This window comes from Harpegnathos saltator, unplaced genomic scaffold, assembly GCF_003227715.2.
Source record: "Harpegnathos saltator strain DR-91 unplaced genomic scaffold, Hsal_v8.6 scaffold71, whole genome shotgun sequence".
NCBI classification, from domain to species: domain Eukaryota; kingdom Metazoa; phylum Arthropoda; class Insecta; order Hymenoptera; family Formicidae; genus Harpegnathos; species Harpegnathos saltator.
The window spans coordinates 817,441-844,545 of record NW_020230549.1 but is presented as its reverse complement, the minus strand read 5'-3'; the positions used below and the strand labels follow the sequence as shown (position 1 = coordinate 844,545).

The 27,105-nt window shown below is 53.6% G+C and overlaps 1 protein-coding gene across 9 annotated transcripts in view; it reads left to right on the top strand.

Annotated features, from left to right (window-relative positions):
• The window catches only part of LOC105191929 (uncharacterized), a 107,144-nt gene that overhangs the window by 65,044 nt on the left and 14,995 nt on the right, over nt 1-27,105 (top strand). For all 9 annotated transcript variants that reach the window (XM_025305769.1, XM_025305768.1, XM_025305767.1 and 6 more), the window contains 2 exons: nt 11,542-11,712; nt 12,726-13,060. In XM_025305769.1, coding sequence (XP_025161554.1) covers nt 12,845-13,060 — 216 coding nt within the window. In that variant the 5' untranslated portion in view covers nt 11,542-11,712; nt 12,726-12,844. The remainder of the gene's footprint in view (nt 1-11,541; nt 11,713-12,725; nt 13,061-27,105) is intronic.

The following is a 27,105-nucleotide window of genomic DNA, read 5'->3' as shown; positions in this document are numbered from 1 at the left end:
ATCGTGATCCCTCGGAAATGAGGATCGCGATCCACGAGACGATCGTCTCGTCCTGCCGCCGCGTCCCTCCGTCGATTCGCGCCCCATTGCGCCGATAGGACGACGTTGTCCCGGGTCGTCCTTCGGTCGCTCCTTGGAACACGCTCTCGCACGAGTGCTCGACAATTCCTCCTTACCTGTTTATCCTCACTTTGGAGCGCTCGCGCGCTCTCAGACGAGTTCGCGAACTCCTCGCGCTCCTCACCTTGCGAGACGCATCTTCCACGATCGGCTCGTATGCGTCGGTCAGTTTGGCGAATTATTAATTGCGAATTATTAACTGAACGAATTATTAACTCGGCTGCGACATTCCGCAGGAATAATCCAGCCGGAGCGGCTAAGCAGCGCCCAGGATGATACTCCGAGCTCGCGAGACGCTCTCGTGAGTCTCCCGTTTCTCGAAAAAATTGTTATTTATTTTTTACGAGTTACTCTCGGAGAGCCGAGAATAATAAGATACAATGATATTTATCGCGAGGCGACTTGGATATTTCTGCTTCGTTCATTATTCGCGGAATCCGCCTGGCCTGGGGCGCTCGATGGACGGATCGGGCCCGCGCGCCTCGTCATTGTCGTGGCCGGCTCGGCCGAGAAAATGCGACGAGGCTCGTTTTTGCGGAAAGTCGCGAACGCGCGTTACTTTGTGCACTTTGTACCGCTCGAAGATTCCGCACCCGAGGCGGGGGGGTCCGGGAGGGGGATGGCTGAGGCTTATCAATGCCCTCGCGTTTCGCTTTTCGTCGACTCGTTCTCGTCGGTCGAGCGTCGGTCGAGCATGATAAGGTCGCGCGCGACCTGCTGGGAAATTCCGATCTTTTTGCGAAAAATATTTTCATAAGATTTATCGCGCAGAGCGAGACGTAGCCGACGTAGCGGACGTTGTAATCTGCCGACAGTGCGGCGATTACTCGTGCGTTAATTGCAGTTCCTTGACGTCTCCGGCTCGTGCGCCCGGCGCAAAGTCGATCTCTTTCGCCGGCCTTTTTTCTCCTCCCTCCCTCTCTCCCTCTCCCTCTCTCTCTCTCTCTCTCTCTCTCTCTCTCTCTGCCGCTCTCTACGTACTCCTTTTTACATAACCGGCGATTTACGTTGACGCACGTTACATTGTAGCTTTGACCCTGCATCGCGTGCGCTTCTATTTACGTTGCCGGCGACTCAGGCCGCGCCGACGATACGGTAATAACGAAACTAACGTCGCTAATTACGATAACGCTGTGCAATATTAATAGCCAAGCTGGATCTAGCTGTGCAGGCTGATCCGCGCTGTCGCGCCGCGACCTTCCTTCGCGTGAAACGAAATTGCGCGATCTCTGCCATAATAGCGGCGCCGTCTCATCCCGCGAGCGACTCTGGTCCGCTCATTGTTCACGCCGGCGCGAGCGAGCTTTCGCGATGCGCCTTCTTCTTGCGAGCGCTTTCTGCTTTCAATGCGCTAAATACAGCGAGATACACGCTCGCACGAGTATCGGACACCTCCATCCTTCCGTCCGGGGAAATAGCGATCCAATCTCACAGGATATCTCGTCGAGTATTTCACGAGACGCAAATTCCGGACGCATTCGAGCGCCGCCCTCCGTCCCCCACCCCCACCCCCACCCCGCCCCCTTATTCACCGACGGAGGCTCTCTCGCGAAAAACATCTCCCGCTTGGGCATCGAATCTCTCCGATACGTTCCTGACGGCGTGTAGTGCCGCACTGGGCGAGGGGCTCGCGGGGGTGCGAAGGCGAGGGTGGTGGTTGGCGAAGGCCGTTTCGGAGAGGGGAGGCCATCGGCCTAAGAAGGGGCTGCTAAGGGGAGGAAAAAAGCGAAAGGAGGAGGGATACGTCCCGAGCGGTGGAAAAGGAGGCAGTCGGCGGGGGCGGCTAGAGGGGGTGGGCGGCGGCGAGGTGGAGGGCCAGAAGAGAGACACACGGCGGCTACTCCGCGGCATTTGTAGCATTGTAGGTCGTTGCGTTTTACAAAGCAATCCTCCGGAAATTTTCGCGCTGTGCCGCGGCCGGTGTGCACGCGCTTCACGGTATACGCTATTTCACGCTCAGTCTCGCCCGCCGCTCTGCTCGCCGCTGATGGGATTATGCGTCGCCAAGGACGCGTCGCGCGCCCTTAAAGGGTCGACGGTCGCGCGCGCGAGAGACGAGGCCCTCCGACGAAAGTGCGAGTCTCTCCTCCCCCCCTCCCACCCTCGGCGAGTCTCGGAGAGCGCGCTCGGTTTTAGAGACCGGGCGCTCTCCTAGTCCGGCTACATCGGTAAGTCTTGAGAGAGAGTGAGAGCGGCGAGAATGTGTGTCGGATAGACGGTGCGAAGCGAGATGGCCGACTCCCCGTCGTTGTTTTATTCTTGCTCGGCGTTATTCTCTCGGTTATGTCGCTGTGTCGCTCTGCACTGTCGCCTATTTTTCTCTCTCTTTTTTTTTTCTTCTTTCTTTTTTCTTTTCCTTTTTCTTCTCTTTTTCGCGGCTTTTCGGCGTTGCAGTCTCTAGCAGACGGTGGCGGAGGAAATAGCGCGCGACGTGACCGGAAGGAGAAAATATCTATTTAGGGCTGAGAGAGAGAGAGAGAGAGAGAGAGAGAGAGAGCGAGCTGCGGTATTTTTCAAAGGTAATCATCCGGCGACGATGTGTAAAATTAACGTCTACGAGCGTCCGCTCTCGTTCGACAGAGCGGCGGAGTGCCGATTCATTTCACTGTGGTCAACTTTGATTCTCCGGTTTCTCTCTCTCTCTCTCTCTCTCTATCTCTGTCTCTCGTTGGACGCGCGAGGTCGAGAGTCGTCATCGGCACCGGAACGCTATCTCGTCTCGCGCGCGCGCGTCTCTTTTTTGCGGACGTAGTATTCGGCGGAAAATGGGATTTGACTGGTGCCGTCGCCGGCGCGCCACACGCTCCGCCGCCTCCCGGGAGCGGCTTGCGCAAAGTTTGCCGTGCTCTCTCGCGCGTCGAAAGTTGAGATGGAACGACTTCGCGCTCGGACGACTTCCGACACCACCGCGGATCCGTTGTGCTGCTCCGCCGTCGTCGACGCCGGTGACACGCGCGCCGTGTTGGCCGCGGAGGAGCGCGCAGCCTGGACGGCGGGACCGCGATAAGGAAGAGAGTCCTGCTTCGCGCGACGCGTCGGTTAATTAATAACCAAAACAAAACATCCGGGAGGCAAAACCGCCGGACGGCGGTCGCGTACTCGTGTCTCCGAGTGAGGAGGAGGAGGAGGAGGTGTATGGAGTTTTCTTCTGCGTCTTTCTTTCTCCGAAATATAGTGACGCGATCGAGCAACTCGTGACTGCTTTGCAATCGATTGGTTCGCAATGCGAAGAGATCGCGTAGCGCGACACAGAGATATTTACTCCTTCGGAATTTCGATAAGCCCGAAGTACGTTGTCGCAGCGGTTATCGAAACTGCTTATTATCTGCGACGTAGCGGATGCTGCAACGCGGTGCCACGTGTTTTGCCGCGGAAAGCAAAAAACGTCATACAGTGCACGCCCCCTCATGTGCGCGAAAAAGAGAGGGAGAGAAAGAGAGAGGGAAGAACGACAGACTCTCTCTTTCTCTCTCTCTCTCTCTCTCTCTCTCTCTCTCTCTCTAGTTGTTGCATATCAAATTGCCGGTCGTCCAATTGAAATTCAAACCTACGACTCGATTGCGCGCAAATTACGCTAATCGAGAGAATCAATCGCGCGAATTCGACGCATTCGTATAGGCCGCTTGACGCAAAGCGAGCGCGTTGCGAGGGCGGCCTCGAAAAACAACGAAAAACAAAAGGCAAAGTGAATAAATGGAAGGGAAAGAAAAACAGAGAGAGAAACTCCCGGGCGAGCGACGACGACGGCTCCGGGATCCTTCGAGTGCGCTTTCGATATCGCCGATGTCGTCTCGCGGAACATTTCCTTTTTCGAAAAGTGACCCGCGTGTCTGGAAGAGCGAAAGAGCGGGCAAAAAAAAATTTGATAATCTGCCGATGACAGGTTTGCTGAATGCACGGCGCTCTCTCGCCGGGGATATTCCATATTGCGGATCTTTCAGTTTCTGGATCGTTTGTTTTGCAACACGAGGTCGAGCGTGAAGCAGTAGAACACCATGCCGATTGACCAACGTTGGTCGGTCGTTACAGCCAGACAGAATGAGAGAGAGAGAGAGAGAGAGAGAGAGAGAGAGAGAGATGAAGATGAAGAGGGGGAATGATGGCCCTTGAGTGTGAGAGAGAGAGAGAGTGAGAGAGAGGAGCAGGAGGTAGAGAGACGAGAGAGAGGGAGAGAGAGAGAGAGGACCACCACGCCGTATGCACCGGACTTTATCTGCGACCGTGCGCGATAAGGCCGCTATCGCCCGTTTTCGTCCACCATATCGTCATTCGCGAGGAAAGGGGCGGGGGAAGAGGAGAGGACATGGCGTGCCTCGTGGCAAAATAGCAGCATGGCATAGCGCAGCGCCGCGCCGCGAAACTTCTTCGCTCTCGCACTTTAATCTCGAGAGTATCGTCCGACTCCGACGTTGCACTCGTTACGACACACACGCGCACACGCTTCAATGATAAACAACTTTTTTCCTCCTCCTCCTCCTACTCCTCCTCTTTCTCCTCGTGCCCTCTATCGTCGACGTAAGAAGCGGCGCTCTGACGTTCCGTCAATCATACTCTAACGAGGTTTCGCTCGGTTTTCCTTTTTCGCGTATCTTCTTTTTCGTTTCTCCCACTCTCCCCCCTCCTCTCTCTCTCTCTCTCGCCATTTGCACCGGCGATGATAAATCGCGATACGTGTCTTGGCCGCTCGCTCGCGTACTGTCGCCGTGGTTGTTTGCTCGCGGAAGCACTGCGCCCGCGAGAAAAACGACTGTCATTTCATGGGAACGCAGTGACATTGTGGCATTTATCGACGTTGATGCTGAGGCGGCGCGGCGCGGCGCGCGGAGAACGCAAAATACATTAAGTGTGCTTTATTACGATGCGAATGCAAATCGAGCGAGATGTTTCTAACATTTTTGCTTATTAACTCCCGGGACGCTCGCGGCGATACCACACAACTGCCGACTCGCTGGCGCTCGGCGTTAAATATTTATGAAGCGCTTACAACTAAATAAGTTTATTTTTACCACGATGCGAACGCAAATCTTTCTCTCTCTCTCTCTCTCTCTCTCTCTCTCTTTTTTCTCTCGCGCCAAGATCAGAGTACAGTAATCTCGCGCGTTATTCGAAAAGTCGCGACTCGCGCAGGTTTCCATTCAACGCTGAGCAGCCCGTACGAACCGATGCAGTCGTCGCCGCGAGACATATCTTTCTCTCTCTCTCTCTCTCTCTTTCGTTCATTCGTTCGTTTGTGGGACACTGAACATTCCTTCAACGCACACGGCGGCAGCGACGGCGACGTCCGTCGTCTCGCGCGCTGCACACGCTTCTTCCTCGCCGCGCGATGCCGATGCACCGCCGTGTTCTTGCGAAACAACTGGCGACCGCGGAACCGTTATACACCGAGGCGTCGTTATTCCTATATGCATCATCGGGAATCGGAGAAGGGAATCGTGCGTATGCGTCGGCCAACTACTACGTCCTCTTAACGGTAGGCGCGCTCGCGCGCGCTCGTTAGCCGGAAGACGAAGGTGCGCGAGCGAGAGCGCGGACGCCTTAACGGAGCCACGAAAGAGAGATTCGAGCTCGTCGAAATACGCACGTTCCCCAGCCCCGCGCGTCTCGATGCAACAGTTACCCCGGCAGCGGTGTTCCCGTTACATCATGCCCGTCGCGTCGTCGGGACGGAAGGAGCGTTCTCCTCGCGTGGAAGAATCCCGCGGAAGCGCATTGTCGGTTGTGTGTGCCGTGGGCTCAACGCCGATTAACGTCGATTAATTATCACCGGGTCGGAGAGTACATCGAGAGAGAGAGAGAGAGAGAGAGAGAGAGAGAGAGAGAGAGATCTCGCACGCGAACCCGCGAACCGGAGGAGACGGATTTACCTGTGACGAGCAACTGACGCGGGGTTGCGGCAGTTACGGCGTGTAACCGAGCCGACGCTGCTGCGCGATCAAAGATCGATGCGCCGGCGAGCATTTCCGCGGGCGATCCCGACGCTCAGCTTCCGCGTAAGGGCGCATTCACACTTGGCCAGAAAGCAGAGTGGTAGCAGCCAATCACAAGTGGCGCTGGTAGTCTGTCTCTTTCTCTTGAGAGAGAGAGTGAGAGAGAGAGAGAGAGAGAGACAAGGACAGACTGTCAGCGCGAGTTGGCTGCTGCTGCCTTTCTGCTTTTCTGCCAAGGTGTGAATGCGCCCTAAGAAGGCGAGAAACTTTAATAGCCGTGTGCGTCTCTCTCTCTCTCTCTCTCTCCGTCAATTTGCGCGCAGACGCGTCTCTCGCGAATTATAACAGTACGTCCTTTCGCAGGGAGACGCGTCGCCCGGCGACGTTGATGCGCCTCGACGAGCGCGGCGCGCGCGCGGACTCACCGCGGAGATAACGCGATTGACGGCTCGTGATTCGCGCACGGAGAGCGCATTTTTATAAATCGAAGGCAACTAGACGAAGACAGGATGCCTGCGCGCAGTGGAAGGGGAATACATCTGTCCGAACAGATATCGTCTTCAGGCCGCTGAATATAGCGTATCCCAGCCGGACGAACTGATATTTTTTTTTCTTTTTTCTATTGAAAACGAATGTTAATATCTCCGGGAAAAGATCTTTCCGCGGAAGAGGACTGAATCATCGACACGGATTGAAAATAGCTGTCAGCGACGATTGATAGCGGCGCGATGTAATTAATATCGATCGGCGGCGCGACAGCGCGTATCGATAGGGAAATCGGTTTTGTTACGCAGGGAAGGCTACGTGGGGAAGGGGATGAGGGAGCGAGGGGGAGAGATAGACAAAGAGAGAGAGAGAGAGAGAGAGAGAGAGAGAGAGAGAGAGAGAGAGAGAGAGAGCAAGAGATAGGAAAAAAGCAGTGAGGTCGCACAGCGAGGATGATGCTGCTGCCGCCGCGGCTGAGCCGACATCGAGAAGGAGCGAGGCATTTTCTCAGCGGCGAAAGGTACTCTGACGCGATCCGTAAACACAATAGAAAGTACCGAGGAATCTAGGATAGCGGACGAGGGGCCGCGTGCGCGCCTTGTTCCTTGCATTTGTACAAGAAAGCCTAGGATATCTGACGCCCCCTCCGTCCGCAGACGGCAGAGTCGTCGCCGCAAAAATGTCCGATGCATCCGCCGGCCGGCCAGCCGGAAAACAACCGCCGTTCATTAAGACGACGACGCGGCGTATCGATGACGTCACGGCTAACCTATCGAAATTTCCGTGAGGGGGAGAATCTCTCTCTCTCTCTCTCTCTCTCTCTCTCTGTTGTCCGAAGATAGAGGAAGCGCACGTCGAGGTTGCGGGACGAGACGGTGTCGCGCCGTGAAATCACTTTCCCACGACCCCGCGCGCTCGTGTCGTTAACGAGCGTTTTCGCGTTGTTATCGTCGATATTATTATCATTATCCGGAGAAAGTAAACGGGGGAGAGATTATACACGTATCGCCAGGGCATTAGATTCGACTGACTCGCGGCAAGTACCGATCTCCGTTCGTGTGGAACGACCGCCGTTTGTGCCGCGCCGTAACGGCTGTATATCTGTGTGAAAAACCGGAGGAGTCGCGTCTTAATTCCGCGCTGCGTCACACACGAGGACATGTATATTCTTTCCCTCTCTCTCTCTCTTTCTCTTTCTCTCGCTCTCTCTCTCTCTCTCTCTTTCTCCCCATAGTCTCACGCGGCAATTATATTTTTACGACTTTTGCCTGCGAGCCGAGAGCGTCGTCGCGCTCTCGTCGTCTCTTTAAAGTCGTTCGTCTCTCCTTTACGAGCACGCACACACACACACACACACACACAGACATACGCGCGCGCGCACACACCCGCATTCCCGTTTCGCCGTCGCCGGCGACAAACGTCGGGCCGTAATCGACGAATTATCGCGACGGTCTCGTCGCTCAATAACGCGCGGCGTTCATTGCATTCGCGCGCTCTCGGCGAATTAACATTCCGGCGATTCTCCGTCAGTGTTGATCGACGTCGCCGCTGTTTTCCCGGCCGGGGACGAAATTACGCGCGCATGTAAATGTAAAGTGACCACATTTTTTCTCTCGCTGCGGATTTAATTTTCGGAACACACACACACACACACACACATCTCCATTGGTCCTTTTGCCCGCGCGTCTACCTACCCTTTCTTTTTCTCTCCTTTTTGCGGAAGGATGCACGCGTTTCAAAATACCGTAGAAAATTATACGAATGACACGGTAAACGCGAAGCGACCGGTTTCTCCCCTCCGTCCCCTCCTCCCCCCCGCCGCCACCGCCGCAACCTCCCTTTTCCTCTCTTTTCCAGACGAGTGCTGGAAAGGAACATATTTTGCGCGTATTGTTTTTTCCTCGTTTTTCCGTAATGGAATTGAAACAACGTGTCATTTGCAGTTAATGCTTCGTAAAATACCTCGTTACTTGCGGGGAGGGCGGGGCGAAATATGTACATTCGATTACGGAATACCTTTCTCGGCGCAATTAATTCACGGGAACAATCGTTCATTGTTGCCTCCTTTGTATTTTTGGATTTTCATCGTTTCGCGCAACGACGCACGCACGCACGCACCTCCGAATACCCCCGAATAAACTATTGAAAAAACGGTGTAAACATACGGTTGTACGTTGTACGTGTTGCGCAACACGCAACAGGATGCCGCGGGTAAATGGATGCACTCGGCCAATGGACGCTCTCGGGCGTATGACTGCGCCAAGTAGGCGGATTTGCGGAATCAAGTCACCGCGAATTAGTCCTAATCCCTTTCCGTTATCGGTTACACCGTTCGCCGCTGTAAATGTTTCAATTACGATACCAGCGGCGACAGCGACGACGACGAGGACGAGGACGACCGGGAGGACGACGACGGGCGCTGTCGATACAACACCGGCCGGTATCCCGGGCGCGTCGTGTCACTCCCGATGCTTATGCTAATCGATACGGCCAGAAGCGGACTTAAGTGCCGTTCACACGGGGCTTAGTTGCACGTCGGCAGGTCGCGACGCGAGCTTGTAGCATTGTGCCGCGCGGCTGCTGCGTTTTGCCCCTCCCCTCCCCGAGGTAAAAGAGGAGAAGAAGAAGAAGAAGACTCGCGGCTTTCGCAACGCGTCTCGTTCGTGTGCGTACACACGCACACGCATCCGCAGGCACTTGGATCTACGCGAATGGTCAACGCGAGGATCGAATTACGGTAGATTGGAATCGCAGTAAACCCGAGAGCTGCGGACACGCACACGGCGTAGTCTGTAGGTTGCGATATCTGTCCGCTGCAGCGCGCGACCGCACTAATCCGCGTGTGAACGATACTTAAAAATTGATAGTCTTCGGGCGTTCTTTCTATTTATCCTCGAAGCCGGGACAGCGCGCGCGACCATGATATGGGCGGTCGTTATCTCGACGCCCATCGAACGTCGTGACCGGCCTCGTTTCTGCCTCCCCCCTCCCCTCCCCCGCTTTTCTCCCCTCGCCGCAGCCTTTTTTTCACGCCGCCGACGACAGGGTGGAATTGCCGTGTGTCGACCTTGAGATCCTATCCAAAATCGTCCCCGACGTATCCTCGGCCCTGGGAAAGAGGCGGATGAGTCACCGGACGAAAGTCAATGGTGTGTGTTCGTGCGCGTCCCGGCCGGTCGGTGAGAGGAGGTTCGCGGTTTTCGAAAAAGCGACGAGAGGCTCTTCCCGCTCGCCGGCGGGGCGATTAGTCACTTCTCTTCCTTCCCTACTCTCGCGCGAGGTTCATCCTCCTCGAAAATATTAGTACACGTCTTCCCGCGATGGACGGTTAATTCCTTGAGATTGTAACAATCGAGCCCCCGGGCGCGCTTGCTAAGGGGATTAAGGGCGCGCGACACGGCGACGCCGACGCTTCGGCGCGCGAGTGGAGGATTTATTTTCGTCCTGCCCGTGAAAGTTGCTCGGGTCGACAGGAGGCAAAAGGAGCTATCGAAAATTCCCGTGGAGAACGCGTCAGTGAAAGCCCCGGTCGTTATTCTCTCGCGACCGGATAGTTTCTCCGTTCGTATTATTCGCGCGCGCGCGCGCGCGCGCGTGCGCGAATCTTTCCGCTCGACAAGAAGGAAAAAGGAAAGAAAAGGAGTAGAAGAAAAAAAGGAAGGAGAAGAGGAGAGAGAGAGAGAGAGAGAGAGAGACAGGCAGGCCGCACGTACAGCGCGCGGCGATCGACGAGCTGCCGCGCGGACAGAAATCGATTTAGCGGTAATTGCCGGCGTCGCGTCGCTATCCAACGCGCGCCACACGTTATCGGCGCGTAATCGGCGAGTGTTGACGCGGCAGAGAGGATCTATCCGGGGTCGCGTCGACCCCGATGGAGCTCTTGAATTTCTTATGTCGCGGACGGCGTCCGGGCGGCCGGATCGCTTTGAAACTCGCGGGGGAATTCGCGCGCCGTAAACGCGGCCAGCGCGAGCGGGACGGGATCTAATAAAACGCACGCGATTCTCACCTGGGGAATCACCTGGCCGAGCGGGTGAAAATTGCCTCGGCACATGTGTCGGACATCATGTGCGTTTACAATATGATATAATACGGCGGCGATTAGTAGTTTCCGCGCGGAAGCGAGAATTGACGGCGCTCGAGAGAGAAAGAGAGAGAGAGAGAGAGAGAGAGAGAGAGAGAGAGAGAGAGAGAGAGAGAGAGAGAGAGAGAGAGAGCCGGCCGCGCCGGCAGAGCTCGAGAAGGGAGAAGAGGAGAAGGAAGGAGGAACCAACAGGCCGGTTGACTCGCGACTCGCGAGGGTTGATGGGGCGGTATAATTTCGCCGAGTTCACACTTCGCTGCGACACAACGCGGGCGGTGTGGACGTGCGAAAACGATCCCGCCCGCGGTTTACTCGCGCGCGCGCGCGACGGAAACGTGACGTGACCGGCGCGGCGGAAGGCGCGCATTTTCCTCGCGCGCGCGTCTATCCGCCTCATCGGAAATTGATTGGCGCGCGCGCCGCGAATCGCAGCCGTTTTAAAGGCCGTATCACACTAGCGACTCGCGACTGCGGCTGCGATTGCGATTCTTTCTCGAGCAATTGGAAAGAAGCGACTCGCGGCTGTGACTCACGACTGTCGTTTGGACGGCTTTCTGATTGGTCGAGGAAGAATCGCAATCGCAACTCGCTAGTGTGATACGGTCTTAAAGCGGCGTGCTTTTTAATGCGCCACGTTGGCGGAAGGAATGCGAAATCGAGTGTCCCTCGCGCTCGCGTATCGACGTTTCTATCATCGCGCGCGCCGCGAATCTATCCCGCACGATCTAACGTACTGCTTCTCTCAACCTCTCCCCCCCCCCCGCCATCTCTGTCCTTCTCTCTGTGTCATCGTCCGTGGATATATAGCGCACATTGCGCCGCGGCCGTGATCGCGCGCGCTAATCGGCGCACTCCGCGGCGCGGAAGCGCTGGCTGAAGCGAGGCGAAGTTAATAAAACGCGCGCTCCGCCATTTGTGTTTCAGGCAGGCGAACAGGTGTTGAGGAGCGAGCCGAAGGACTCGGGAGGTTGCGTCGGTTTATGCGAGGCTGCTGCAGCGGAAAGTCCCGGCGGAGCGAGCCGAGCCAGCCGGTCCCGGCAGTCGTCGACTCGTCGGTCTGATCGAAGCCGAGGAAGCCGTATCGCGTCGCGAGAAGTGAGTACCACTATCCGACGATAGAGCGAAGAATTTGAGAGTTTCCACGCGGACGCGCAAGACAAATGTGTGGCTTAGGATAACGAAGGAGTAAAAATCACACGCGGTCAGGGCGCGGAGACGGAGAGCGAAGTGCAAACATCCTATCGGAACGAAGGACGATAGAGAGAGAGAGAGAGAGAGAGAGAGAGAGAGAGAGAGAGCGCGCGCGACAAACATTCACACGTCGCCTTATCTCCGGCGACTCACGGCGGGGATTTCCCTTCCTTCGGTGACGATAAACTTCCGCTCGGCCCGATATATCGTGACAATGACCAGTTGAGTTATATATTCGCGGCGAATGCGCGCGCGAGCGCCGCGCGGCGAGAAGTCTCGTCGAGAATCCGCGACGACAGATTAGCGTTTCGCGCGTTTGCGCTCCGGCGTTTATCTCGCCGACGTTCACGCGGCAGCGAGCGATCGCTCGCTTCGACGGGAGAAACGCAGTCGACCCGAGCATCCATCGATACGGCTCCTTGACGCCCGGCGCGGCAGAAAATTCACCGAAGGACCGAGAAACCCCGCCCCCCCCCCTCTTCCCTTGGAACTTCGCGCGAGACCGGGCGCGAAGCCGGGTGCGAAGAGATGCGCGCGATGCGCGATTTTCCTCTCTTCGGTCCGCAAACGCGGCGTGCAATTGGACTTTCATCGCGGAATCTCACGCGATTCACGTCACTTGGAAATCGCGCCTGCCATCGCGCGCGGAGAGCCGCGTGCAATTTAAAATCACGTACGCGATGAAGAATCCAGTCCGCCGGGGGCGCGGTGTTGAGAATCGCGCGCGATTCAAAGTCGCATTTGCGATGCGAGATCGCGCGCGCTCTAAAATTATTCGCGATGAAGATTAAGAATCCATTTAGCGATTTGAAGTCTGCGATGATCGTGAATCGCGAGCTCCTCGAGGAAGATCTCGTGGTCGCAGCGCCGCAAATCGCGCAGCTCCCTTCACGAGCCCTTGACACGGTGTGTTGCAGACGTTGGCGGGACGGAGGAGGAGGCGGCGGAGGCGGGCGACGAGAGTACGGTGAACCGGAAGCGGGCTACGGTGGCCGGCTCGGTGGAGGAGTTCGCCGCGGTGCCGGACGCCCCGCGCATGCTTCAACAACGAAGCTGTACAGCAGCAGCAACGACACCAACCGCGACGACGAGCTCATCATCATCATCATCCAACATGTTCCCGCAGCAGTACTGCCTGAGATGGAAGTACCATCACAGCAACCTGCAGACTATGTTCTCGCAGCTGCTCGAGCGGCAGGCCTATTGCGACGTCACGCTCGCCTGCGAGGGCAAGACGCTGCGAGCGCACAAGGTGAGTAAGCGAGCAAGAGCTGGAGCAAAGCTGTCGCCAAACGCGCGACGCCGCGCGCGCTCGCGCTCGCGCTCTGCGCGCCAATTCGAGTGAGCGCGCGCGCGCGCGCGCGGCGGCTGACTCGAATTCGCTCGCTCGATTACGCTATAAATCAAAATAGATGCATCAGCGGAGAAGCGCGGTTAGCAATCCCGCGTGACGTAACGCTCTCGCACGCACGGCATCTGCGAGGCCGGCGGCAGCGGCTAGCACGGAACCGCGCGCGTTTCGCTGGAAAGTCGTCGATGTAAGAAGCCCCGGCGCGCGCAATCGGCGAAATTAGTCGCGAGTGATTCAGGATACGCGGAAACTCGATTTCCGGAATTTCGCTGTAACGTGAAATTGGATTTATGACTGAAACTCGATAAGTGGAATTTCACAATTCGATTTACGGGAAATATATAATAAAATTGCCATTTTCCTCGATATTTCATCTCGAATACAAGCGAAACGAGCGCGCGCGCGGCTACATCGCCGGAGTTATCTTGTCAATTTTCAATTAAAATAATCGAGTCGATTTAGCCCCGAAGCGGCGGCAGAGACTACGGGAGGAAGGGGAGGGGGAGGGGGAAGGGTACTTGCGTGCGCTCGCCCAAACGAGCTTTCCGCCGCTAATCAGAACTTCGCCGTCGCGACCAAGTCGCGCGCGCTTGTCACAGCCCCGCTTATCGTGACGAAACGTCTAACTCGGTTTTCGGCGACACAGAAGAGGCTAATTGCAACACCACGCGCAGGCAACGACTGAAAATCGCTCGTCGTCGTCGTCGTCGTCACTCCGTCTCCGGATTCCGCGAGCGAGCCGCAAAATGACGTTTCCGTCCGTCGATGCATGTACGGGCCGTCGTCCCGCGCTCTTCGCCCTTCGTGTGAAGCACCACTTCTCCAAATTGCCGAAACTGTTTCCGGAACGGCCGTGGCCGGCTTCGGCGAGATATCAAATATACGCGCGCCGTACTCCGCGCATATTAGACCGCGTTTGAAAAGAGCCGCCGCAATTTCGGAAAGTGGCATTTTCCCCGGCGCGCTATTCCCCTCCTCGCGAGCTCCTCCTCGGAGCTAACAAATTACGGCTGCGTAACCGTTCCTCCCCGGAGTACCTTTGATGTACGCGCGGGGGGTGTCGTGCGCGGTGCCTTCGATGTCCCAGCACGGTTCTTTTCATCTCCGTATTCTTTGACGGGTGTGGGTGCAGATGAGAGAGGGAGAGGGGAAGGTTTGGTTTTCCGAGGAAGAGGGGAAAAGAAGGCGTAATCAAAGTTTCAAACGACTTGGCGGCGACCATGGCGACCGGTGAACGACAAGTCATCTGAAATAATCGCTTTTCGGTGTACAACCTACTTTTCTCCTATCTCGATTAACCCGGAGCACATTTTGCGATACGTACTGCCGCGACCTCCCCCCCCCCTCCCCCCCCCCGCCGAAACTGCCCTTTTCGCTGCCTACGGAACGTGCTTTTGAGTTTTACACGCGAATCGCAGACATGTGAAGCGCGTCCCATTAGAATCGCTTGCGCAATCGTGCGATCGTCTCAGGGCCTCGGCGAGAGTCGGTCGCGCTGCGCTGCGCACCGGTTGATGCTCAACCGCTTCAATTGTTCAAAGAAATATCCGCGCGAAACGACACCGCATTGTGTTCGCGCGTCATCTCGCGACCGTTATCTCGCCGCCCTCTAATTATATAGTCGCACACGGAAGATGCTTGATAAATGTGCGCGCGCGCGCGCGAGCTCATCGAAGGTGGCTGATGCGTGTGATGACGCGTGACACGCGTATTCTCTCGCGCTACGTACACGCGTGCATATCGCGTGAAACGCGACCGGAAATCTGAGGAGTCAGTCGTAATAAGGGCGGCACCAACCGCCACAACCACTGCCGCCGCTGCTGTCGCTGCCACCACCACCACCACCGCCACCGCCACCGCCACCACTACCACCATCACCATCACCACCACCCGCCCATCTGCCACCCTTCTTCCTCCCGTCCGACCCGCTCGATGGAGACGACCGACTCCTGATAATTGAATTCTATTCCCAGCCAAAAAACCCGGGCGATCTGTAGCAGACGACGACGACGACGACGACGACGACAACGACGACGACGAATGCAATCCCGTCCGGTTTTCACGGACGAGACTCTTGCTCTTTTTTCGCGTACACGTGTCTCTCGTTCGCCGCTCTTTCTCCCCTACCTTTCCATCCCCTTTCCCCTGCCTGCTCCTGGCCCCCTTCATTCTTTGCTCTCCGTCTCTTTTTCTCTCTCTCTCTCTCTCTCTCTCTTTCTGTCTCTTCAGTCCCTGTTCGCGTTTTTCTGCATGCCCTCCTGCTTCTTTTCCCATAGCGCGCCTCGCAGAATTTCCTCGATTCGTCTTATTGTACGTCGCGCGAAAGAGGGAAGGAGAGAGAGGGATACGGCGGCGGTATACGAAGGAGACAAGGAGCGTGGCGCGGCAGGGGAAACGAAAGGAGAAGGTAGAGAAGGTGGCGGAGGAAGGCCGAGAGAGGAGACGGACGGACGGATGGACGAGCGAGCGAGCGAGCGAGCGAGCGAGCTTCGCCGCCTGCCTCGTAGGAACATAAAACTTAACAAACGATCAATTTTCTGTTCTTTGTTTCTTACCGGGGTGGAACTACGGCATTTCGCCACTCTCTTTTCTCTCCGCCCGCTCCGGCCGAGCACGGCCTCCCTTCCTCTTTATTACCCCCTTCCCCTGCCGCACCCGCCAGCTCTCGCACCCTCTTTCTTCCCCTCGCCGTCTCCCTCCTCCACCACCCGCTCTTTCTCCTCCTCGCCCTCTTCCTCCTCCTCCTCCTCCTCCTCCTCCTCCTCCGCCGCCGCCGCCGCCGCCGTCGACTGTTCCTCTGTTTCGCTCCTCGCGTCTCCCTCTTTCTCTCTCCGACCTGTGCGTCGAAACGAGCCGCGCAGAGGAGAGGCACTCTATCAAAGTAGAGTACGTTCGGCTTGGTTTATTTTTTACTTTGGGAGGGGTCCAAATTGTAAAATCAATACTTCCTCCTAAATTTAGAATGCCGCCGCCGCCGGCACAACGCGCACGGGCTTTTTCGTTTCTTCCCTCGTTCCTCTTTCACCCGCGCGCGCGGAGCGGTGACTCGCGCTTGTGGGTGTATCTCGTCTCGTTCCCTCTTGCCGCCGGCAAAAGCCGGCCGGCTGGCTGGCTTTTGCCGCGCTCACGGCGACAACGCGATCACACGCGGCCGCGGAAGGAGGAGTCGCGATAATTGCACGCGCGGTGTATGTATCCATAATCGTTGCCGACGAAGCAGGATGAATTTAGGCGTGCGCGCGCGCGCGTGAATCCTTGCCTCGCAAGTATCGAGCCCGAGTGAAGATATCGATGTGTGCTACTAAGGTGTCGCTCGCGCGGCAGACGAAAAGCACGCCGGCGAGCGGTCGAAAACAAAAGAGATCCGAGGCGACAGAAGTTGAGCGCGCTAACCGCCGAAGGGAACGAAGGGTGGACGCAGGGGGGGGGGTTGGACAGCTGTTTCCTCGTCTAGCACCACCTGCACCCTGATGCCTGTGCGCGCGCGGAAGCACATTCCGTGAAAGAGAGAAAGACAGAGAGAAGAAAGGGAGAGAGAGAGAGAGAGAGAGAGACCACGATAATACGCAGGAAAAACTTTTTTATTTTTTTTTATTTTTTTTCTTTTTATTTTTTTCCAGGTCTTCTCGCCAGCTCTGCCTGCTCTGTGAAAGACGCGCATTAATATTGTTATTACTCGACGGTACTTGGCGCTTGTCTCAACGAGACGAGAGGATGAGTAATTAGTAATCGCTACCGTATCACCGCTTGTATTTATTGCTTTATTATCGCGCATCGCGGCTCAAACGGAAGTAACGAGATGAAGCAAGAGAGAAACTTGTTACGTCTATTAGCGATGTGGTGCGGTTTTTACCGGCGAGTATATTTTTATTCACAGACGAGCGAGTCCCTCGGTCGAAATATTGATTCTACATTAAGCCTGCAAATTTCATCGAGCGTTCGCGAAGGATCAATGGAGAGTCTCCAGGTGCGAGGCTATCGTTCTTTCAAGCTATAAATGGCTACTTTAATTCTCGCTATTTTATTGAAGCATAAAGAAGTGTTTTATCAAGAAATCATGCGCGAGTGTTGTCTCGAATGTCCTTTTCGGTCGGAAATTCTATCGAAATACCCGGCGCCTGATCAAAAAATAATAGAAAAGAGATTACGAAAACATAAAGTTTGTTAGGTTAGTTTATTTACCCATATTAATCATTTGCTCGTCGTACATATTACATTCTACCTGCGATTGAATACATTACATAATTCATACATTGTTTATTGGAATTGGGAACAAATGTTAAATGCAGGGAATATTGCAACAATCAAATTTGAATCATGATTCTTTGATTAATACAACATATAATTTCAATAAATATATAATACGTAGATTCAGTACATATATTATTAAGCCAATACATATATTATTAAGCCCAAAGCGTACATGATGAAAACGCCAAAGATGTTACAATCTCTGCGTTACACCGAGCTTAGGAAATTCTCCGCGCTTGATCTGCGCGCCGAAGAGAAGGCCGATGCCACGAGCTCGTCGATACTACCGCGAGTGCGCTCGCCTTGTTTTGCGAAGCGAGCAAAAAGTTTGCCATAAAATTCGCAGTGTCGAACTTTCGAAGGGGGAGAGAGAGAGAGACAGAGAGAGAGAGAGAGAGAGAGAGAGAGAGGATTCGTCCATCGCGCGCTCCTTTCGATTCGTCGCGAGGACAAACTCCTTAGATATCTCTCGAAACAAGAGAAATATATACTTTATACGGCGATGCTCATCGCTGGCACCCTGAACTCTCCCGTTGGACCGAGCTCGCGGAGAATTTTTATCCCGTACGATTGCCCCGCAAGAGAGAAAGAGAGACAGCGCGCGGCGCGGCGCGGAACTTGGGAGATGCCACGAACGACGCCCCGAATCGGGAAAGAAGCGGGAACAAGAAAATCCTATATTCGCTCGCGCGATGACTCTCTCGCGTGTCTTCCGCTGCGATCCGCTCGCCGTGATAGCAGCGCTGTTAGTATCCGCTGATGTTCGCGGGGCACGGAACAGCCACGCGGGGAGAGATACATCCGGCAATAATAATTAATTTTCCTTCACTCTTGCGCCGCCGGGGTTTCGGAATATGCCGCGTGTGTGTCGGGGACGCAGAAAACGAATAAATCTCTCCCGGTGACATTTTAAAGGCATCGCGCGCGTGCGAGCGGGGCAGCTCGCTTCATTTACATCGGAATGCTTGATCGGCAACGAATCGGCGGCGCGCCGCCGCCGCCGCGAGAGATCGGCAGCGACACGGTTGCTACGTTCTCCTAGCGCGGTTCACACCGTGGTGTCTCGCGAGAACGGCATTATCGGTCGGTGAGAAACGCTTTCGTACATTTCTCAAATTAGGACAATTGAATCGAACGGAGACAGCAGCTTGCATCAGAAAACCTGTTACATCGAGTAACAGTAATAGCGCGACGCGCCGATTCGTGTCGATCTCTCCGGGGGAAATAATACAAATCTGAGGTAATCGTCGAGTTACAAATTGATCTCGTTCTACCGCACAGTTATTAATTATGATTGCGAAAGGCAATTGCGAAATGTACTGTCGTATTGCGCGAGGGAAGAGCGAGGGAGGGAGGGAGGGAGGGAGGGAGGGAGGGAGAGGGAGGGAGAGAAAGAGAGAGAAAGAAAGCATTATCTGAACGCGTAGCTTTCTAGTTTGAGAGAGGAGAGCGTAAAACTGCCAGTTATCATTTGGACTATGTAACATATCGTTTTTCCGACAACTAGTCTCGTTAATCGCCCATCCTCACGACTGTAAGCGCGATAACGCTTTCCGGGATTTTTTTTTTAGTACAGGCGACAAAAACCAGACTGATTGGGTTAGAGTGGCAGCCGAGGAAGGGAGGAGGACAGAAAAAGAGAGAGAGAGAGAGAGAGAGAGAGAGAGAGAGAATGGGTTTTGAATCCTCTAACAGATTTGTCATTAAACGTGCGCCATAGTTAATTAATCCAATTAACGCTTGTAACGGGTCATTATGGACGCGCGTGCTGCAGCGAGCAGCTTCAAAATCGCGTTGAAAGTTTTTTCCTTTTTAAGCGACTATTTTTAAATTTTGTTTATAGAATCTCTGCGAGAGCGATGTACGCGCGACGCTCAATTTCTTAGTTTAATAAAATATAAAAGTGTACGATGAGAATTTTTTCGTGAAAAACGCATACGTGGAATAAGATTCCGCTGGTGTTTAAGAACAATATCGTGAGAGAAAGAGAGAGAGAGAGAGAGAGAGAGAGAGAGAGAGGAGGGGAGAGGGGAGCCCTTCGCGTGTTCTGTGCTTCGAGGCGTCATAAAAATTTAGATATTTTATAATCATCCTTCGTATAAATATGCAACATTTAATTTCCAAATAATACAAATGCATAACATGTAATTTCCCCGGTGTAAACTTTTATTTGCCCTGCGTTAACCGCGAGTTTATTACAATTTAATTGCTCTCTTTTTAATGCTCAATTGAAGCGCAAAGCGAACGTCCACGAAAAAGAACTAATTTATTTATGATGGCATTGTGTATATGTGTGTGTGTGTGTGTTGGGGGGAACATTTTTCAGCCGCGATCATACCGCCGCGTCAGACATGGAAATTAATTCCGGCTTAAAAATATTACAGTACGATGTCAAAGAGCATGCTCGAAATATTCTAGACCGAATTGATTACCGTCCGCGAAAAACCAACAACTCATATTTTACCAAAACGGACGTACGCTCGTGCGCGCGCGCGCGCGCGCGTCCCTTAATATTAACGTCATGATACCGCACGCGCGGGGTGTCGGGCAACGATAACGTTGATAACAGCGACGATAAAATGAGTAGTAACAATAACGAAGAATTAAATGATAATATTGGAGACATTCGTGTGCGTGTTGACATACCGCGACATGCGCGCGAACGCGCGCATTGACACGTTCAACGCGCCGCCACCATCGCCCAAGGCGAACGACGCCGGGGCGACCCTTTCTCTACTGGTCTGTGGTGGCTCATCGCGTCGACAATGGTCGATTGACGTCAACGCGAATTTATATGCCGCGAAAGGACGACGATCACGCCTCGCTGGTGGCGGTGCTGACGAGCCCGATGACGAGCGATATTTTGGGCATACGCGAGGGACGGGACGTCGTTACATTCTTCCCCTTTCCTTCTTCCTTTTTCCCATCTCTCTTTGCTGCCTTTTTAGATCGACATGTGTGTTAATGTGCACCGCGCGGTACGCGCTATATCGATCGAGAGAGTCCACGCGGCGTGAAAAGAGAGCGAGAAAAACGACAGTGGGATTCCAGGCGTTCTCGAGCGTAACGATATCCACCTCGTCTCGTTCTCAAGATGCACACCGGGTATTACCCTGCGCGTTGCGGGTAATTATGTGCCGTACACAGAGGGGCTGCCAGGTGCTAAGGTCGTTAAACCCGGACATCCTGCGTTCTAAAAACGCGACATGCCTCCCTCTCTCTCTCTCTCTCTCTCTCTCTCTCTCTCTCTAATTGCACAAGTAATGATACGATTTGATGTTCTCTCGCGGGCTCTCGAATTTCAAGACGCGCTCGCTTGGGAATCAACTCGCGAGATCTCCACATTGTCGCGTCTAAAACCCCACGTTTGTGGCTCTCTCCCCCCTCTTCTCCGCTCCCCTCCCCCTCTGTCGCGGCGCCCGTGGGGAATCGAAACGATTTTTCCCCCGGTGTAATCCTAGACACCGGTTTTCTCATGTCCTCCTCGCATGAGAACGCCGCCGTCTACAGTTACATCCGAGAGAGATAGAGAGAAAGGTTTTCAGCGTCTGATGCTCTCTTCTTCGACAGTAATAAAACTCTGGATTATAATTAACGTCACGCGAGAAAGAGACAAGAGGAGGACAAGAGGAGAGAGAGAGAGAGAGAGAGAGGGGGGGGAGGGAGAAAGGGGGAAAGTGCGAAATAAAATTTTCGAGGAAAAAGGACGAGCAGAGGCCCCGGCGGCATTACCTGTTCGAATTCTCGCTCGCGTTTGCGGAACGGAAGAAAGAGCAGGAAGCTCTCTCGCGCGTGTACCGATGGGGTTTTACGAGCGACGCGTGGCGAAGGAGAGACCGTTTCGCGAAATTAACACTCGCCGGAGCGAATGAACTCGTAAAAAAGTATAATCGATATTTTCGTACGGACCGTTTCCCCCGTCTCTCTCGCGCGCGTACACACGCGCGTACACGCGTACACACACACACACGCGCACACACATACACGTTCATCTTCTCTCGCGCGTTCGCTGACTCACACTCGCTCCCTCGCTCGCCCCTCCCCCTCTCCCTTCTCTTTTTCTTCTTCCTCCCCTCACTTTCTCTCTCCTTTCTTGATCTCTCTTGCCTCGTCTATTCGACTGTCTTTATCCTCCCGATGATAAAGTATACACCCCCTTCGCCGCCCTTCCGTCCCTCATAGATCCCCCTTTACTCTTTGAGGGCTTCCATTCCACACTGAGTCACACGCTTCCTACACACAGACGCGCGTGCATCCAGCCAGCCAGCCAGCCAACCACCCACCCACTCGCGCACACACACACACACACACACACGCACACGCACATGCACATCACAACGCCGCGCGGGCCGACGGTGGCGTGGAAGATTAATTTGTTTTACTCGTATCTCGGAGCTTAATATTTTTCATTAGATTCCGCCGTCCCGGTCGTTTCGCGTGTACGTTCCACTTGCTGCCTCGCTCGCATCAACGTTCATTTGCATTACGCGACACGTGCGCGTTTGGGCCGCGGCGCTTTGTTCCACGCGACCTGACCGACGCGAAATTTAGCCTGAGAATCGTGTCGCGCTTCGCTGATATTCCACGCGACAAAGGGCATAACGCCGAGATAGACGGAACCGCGAGAGAAGGAAAGAGAGGATTGCGGGGGCATCGCTGAACGACGTGAGGAATCCGAGAAGGATCCGCACTCTCGTACAAATCGAAAGAAACTGCCAATGAATAGAAATGGGAGAGGGGTGGGAAGAGAGCGAGAGGACAGAATTTTCATATTATCCGTCCTTCGAGATCCTTGTAGTGGATTCGAGAGGGACCTCTCGAAACTCCCCCCCCCCCGCGTTTAAATAAATTGACTCTCTGGATCTTTCTCTCTCTCTCTCTCTCTCTCTCTCTCTCTCTCTCTCTCTCTCTCTCTTCCTTTTGTTCTGTTTTTTTCTGCTTTATTTCGAAAGTCGAACGATGGTATCGATTGTTATCTCCCGCTGTACAATCAGTCTCGCGTCTTATTATCGATAGTTACTGAAAAGGATTACTAGCCGCGTCGTTCGCAGCTGCGCGCGACCCTCATGATTCGATCCGTCCGGAAAGCGGGGACGTGCTCGACGAAAAAGTGACATTTTGTCAGCTTGACATAATAGTAATACAATATTCATAATCTACATAATGGAAATTGCGAGTTTTCTCATTATCGACATAATATAAATTGCGTTTTCATTATGTACATAATGGAAATTCCGAATTTTCATTATGCACACAATGGAAATTCCGAATTTCACTATGGGCATAATAACAATTCAATTTTCATTATGCACATAATGAACATCCTGACTTTTTATCACGGACACGTAATAGGCATACAATTTTCATTATCTACACAATAGAAATTCAATTCTCATCGCGTCGGTAATGGAAATTCAGGATTTTCATTATGGACATAATTCGCATTCAATTTTCATTATGTACATGATAGAAATTACAAATTTTCATTATATTTACATAACAGCGACGCTATTAAAATGCTATTAGCCTTCTTTGCTGACGCGCACGAAACGTCAAGCTCCTCCAAGTGTCACTTTTTCTTCGCACACATTTGCGCTTTCTGCATTAATCGACGATTGTCAAGAAACGACTCGGCCCGGCAATGATCAACTTATCGACGGTGAGGCGTCTCCGCCGGGCCGAGTGTGCCGTTTCTACGCCGAGCGCGATAAGATACCGATGCAAAATTGCGCTCGGGATCGAAAATGCAAAGGAAAAAGAAGAAAGAAGCAGAAAAAGGAATTAGAGAATGCGAGCGAGCGCGTAGACGCCCACAGCGTGAACGGTACACACACGGCGGCGGCATTTACGTGTACTTCGGGGTTTGTTCGTTCTCAGCGCACACCAACATCCACCCACACACACACACACACACATACACACATATACATCCAAACAGCCAGTGTACAAGACCCAGGCGCGTTTTCTTGCTCGTTAAACTCCTCGGGCGTGACGCGCGGCAAAACAGCGAGATCCGCGTGCATTATTAGAAAACTCGCGCGTGACTTACGCGTGAGATAAGAAACTTTCTTGCGTCATCGCGCCCACGAATGCGCGGATACGAATGTGCAACGCGGTGAGATTTATCCCGGCTTGAGATTTAAAGCGCCCGAGAACGGCGGCGGGGCCGGTTCAGTTGTGAGCAATTTCTAATCGGCGCTGGAGCGCGCGCGCATGAAAAGAAAAGAGAGAAAAAAGATACTAATCGCGCGAGAATGGGCGAGAAGGGTGACGCGACAGGGACACGTCTGAAGGACGATTCGTCGCGGCGTGAAGAAGCGGAGATGCACATACAAGGTGTGTTAGGCGAGGAAACGCATTTTTCTGTTTTTTTTTTTTTTTTTTTTCATTTTTATATCAGCTCGATACACTCAGTCCAGCGATATTCCAACTTTTTTAAGCTGTCCAAAAAATATGACTCGTCGAACTCCGCAAAATAGGCGGTCTGTTTCGGCGATTACTTCCTCACGTTTGACGTGAACCGCTTGCCGCCAAGCCATTTTTTCACGTTCGGAGACAAAAAGAAATCGCATCTGGGGGCGAAATCTGGTGGAGAATAGGGTGGAGATGAGGCAGCAATTCGCAGCGTAATTCGACCATGCGTCGAATCGGCCCAACAAATCAGCATAGCACTGCCTCGTGATTGTCCTCCTTTTCTCCAAATAGTCGGTGGAGATGATGTCTCGCGAGTCCCAAAAAACGGTGGCCACGACCTTTTCGGTCGATGGAACCGTTTTGCCTTCTATGGAGCCTTCTATGGTGCCCTCTATGGAGCAGGTCCGCCGGGTGAAGTCTCGTTTATGTCCTCATACATGCTGCAACGTCCTCTATTCACACGCACCAGCGTACAAAGAATATTTTCTCTCTCCTCTCTCTCCTCTCTCTCTCTCTCTCTCTCTCTCTCTCTCTCTCTCTCTCTCTCGCTCCTTCGTGGTTCTGGTTTTCAAGCGACCCCACAGCCTTCGCGCTTTTCCCTCCCTGTTATTTCATCTGGCCGCTCCTTATATTGACAATAGCTCGAAAATTTCAAAATATCAGTCCCCGGCCTGGCGACTGAAAGTTGGCCTTCGTACTACGGCATGGCGTAGGGCTCGCTCCTTCTTGGAAATTTTTCGAATCGCCTCTCGTCCGACCGCGCCGACAGCTGTTACGTGATGTGTGTCCGGACGCAAACCAAAAACCAGAAACGAGGGGGATGAGTCATAGTGCTGGTTGATGGTAGCGATGACGATGGTGGTAGTGTTTGCCGAGACCGGCGCGTATAACCGACGGAATCGGCCCTCGGCGACGCGGCGCACGAAAACTCGTTTCATGTCTTGGAAGTCTCGGATAAAAATACATCGCGATACAAACGTTATTACGTAATCCCGCGGAAATCGAAGTACGAAATTCCCGTCTAACAGCTTTCCGCCGCAATTTCGCAGCTTGCCGAAATTCCTTCGAACGAGTTACCGGCGTATCGATTTGTAATTTCATGCATGCGGAAGTGCAGTCATCCGCCGGCGATCATATGTCTCTTACCGTTTCCACCCTCCTTACCCTCTCCCCCCCTCTCTCTCTCTCTCTCTCTCGCTCGCTTGCTCGCTCGCTCCCTCTCGCCCTTAGCCCACTCGTGATTCCGCGGAAGGACGGATTTCGAATCTGAAATTACGGGCACGTATCGCGTTTGAATGCTTATTCGATCGAAATAGCTTTTCTCGTGACTTTCGTTTCCTGAAGGGTACGAGCGTACGGCTCGTACGGAGCCTCGGTATCTTGTAAATCGCGGACGATGATTAGAGCGTTTTATACGAATCGACGTGCGGCGGGGAAATCAATCAAGCGGTCTCGGCGATAACAAGATCGTGGGATCACGTTTGCAGCGAGTCGCTGTTGGCGTCGAGACGCTTCGTCGTTCGGCGAAGATATTCCTTCTTCCTCGACCGACCGACCGACCACCGAGACAGATCATTGGCTCGTTCCGCCATGCGAGAATCTCTCGTAGCGACGAATATCCGATTACTCGGCAAGTTCCGTCTCTTATCCGCATGCCGGGGAATCGATCAGAAGAGTCGCGGCTTCGCCACGATGACACATTGGGTTTTCCTCGAGTTTAGCTTCGGTTTCCTTTTTTCTTTTTTTTTTCATCGCGCCTTGACGTAATACGCATGAGCTTCGCAAGAAAGATACCGACCTCTGAAATAAGATAACAACCTGTGAAATGTAAATCGCGCGTATGCATTATTTATAAAATTATATAAGGCCGTAGTTTTTCCACCCCCTCCTGTGCGGTCAGATTTATCAGCACGTGATCTTTTTCTCCAGTTTCTTTCTGAATCATTTCCATTATCGCATCGCGAAGATCTTGTTCTCGTACCGGTCGTTCCGTCGCGTCCTCTAGATCGCCTTCGGGCCTGCTGCAGCTTCGTCATCGACGCTGGAGCAGCTCTGCTCCCGGTAACAAATTTCAGGGCGACCATTAGTGCAAAAATCTCAGGACCGCGTGCAACATCGGCGCTGTTAAATTCCCCTTCGCAAAAACGTGCCGTAATATATCTCGTGTCACATGTATGCAATGCAACGTATCACACTGGATGGAATATCGAAGAAAGAGAGCCACCGAGCCGCTTTTTACCTTTACGATTTTCCCTGCAAACTTCGGGTCGATCCTTTTCCCGGTAAAAATCTGACAGAACGCCGCCTTTCTTGGCAAGTTCCCTCTCCGACTTCCAACATTAATTACCTCCATAACTAAGCGTTAAGGTGAAATTCTATTAAAGCGAGGTCCGCTTGAAACTCAACTCGCGCGAGAATAAGGTTTTATCACGAGCCCTCGCGCGCGCCTCAGCGTGAAGCTTAATTCCCGAAAAGCCGCCCGCTCACTTTCACCCGCTGATAACGATTCGGCATCGCCGCCGAATCGCACCAGCTCTCTCGGCACTCCTCGCCGAAGATAAGTCGTCTTCAGGAGGTTCAGTCTGTACGAGCGATTTGACACAGCGAGGCAATCTGCACGCTGTGACACTCATCGCGGCCGGACAATCGCGCGCGTGCGCGTGCGAGATGATTTTTACAAAGCCGGGACGAGCTCTGGAAAGGATCGGTGCCTTAAAAAAAGCGGGTTTCGTTAAGTTTCTTGTCTCGGTCCCTCGCGCGCGTCAGACACAAAAAAGGTTTCCCTTTTTCTTCCGTCCCCTTTCCGCTCTCCTCCTCCTCTCCCGCCGTCTCCCCCGTTTTTTTCTCCACCCCCTCCCCCCTCTCTCTCTCTCTCTTTCTCTCTCTCCCCCCGCTCTTCTCCTTCTTTCTCTCGTCGTGTTCTCTCTTCCTTCCTCTCGCGCACTGTCGTTCGCCAGAAACGGGAAACGCCTAAACTATCGATCGAATTACGTAACTGCAAGCGGCGGGGGCCAGTAATCTCGTTTTTATAACGAACTTCGCCGAGTGCGCGAGCGAAATGTCTCCGGGATCGTTATAGACGTTATGAGTTATGGCTCTTCGTAGGCGATCGAGAGCGCGCGAGCTTTTAGCCGCGGCCCTGACGTTGTCGATACTATCGAGTATCGGCGATGATATTGCGATGTTGGACTTGCGGGAATTTAAAAGTAGATACGACGCGCACCGCGTATTCAGCGGATTCGTAATATCGCCTGTCTGTATCGTCTGAAACGACCTCATTC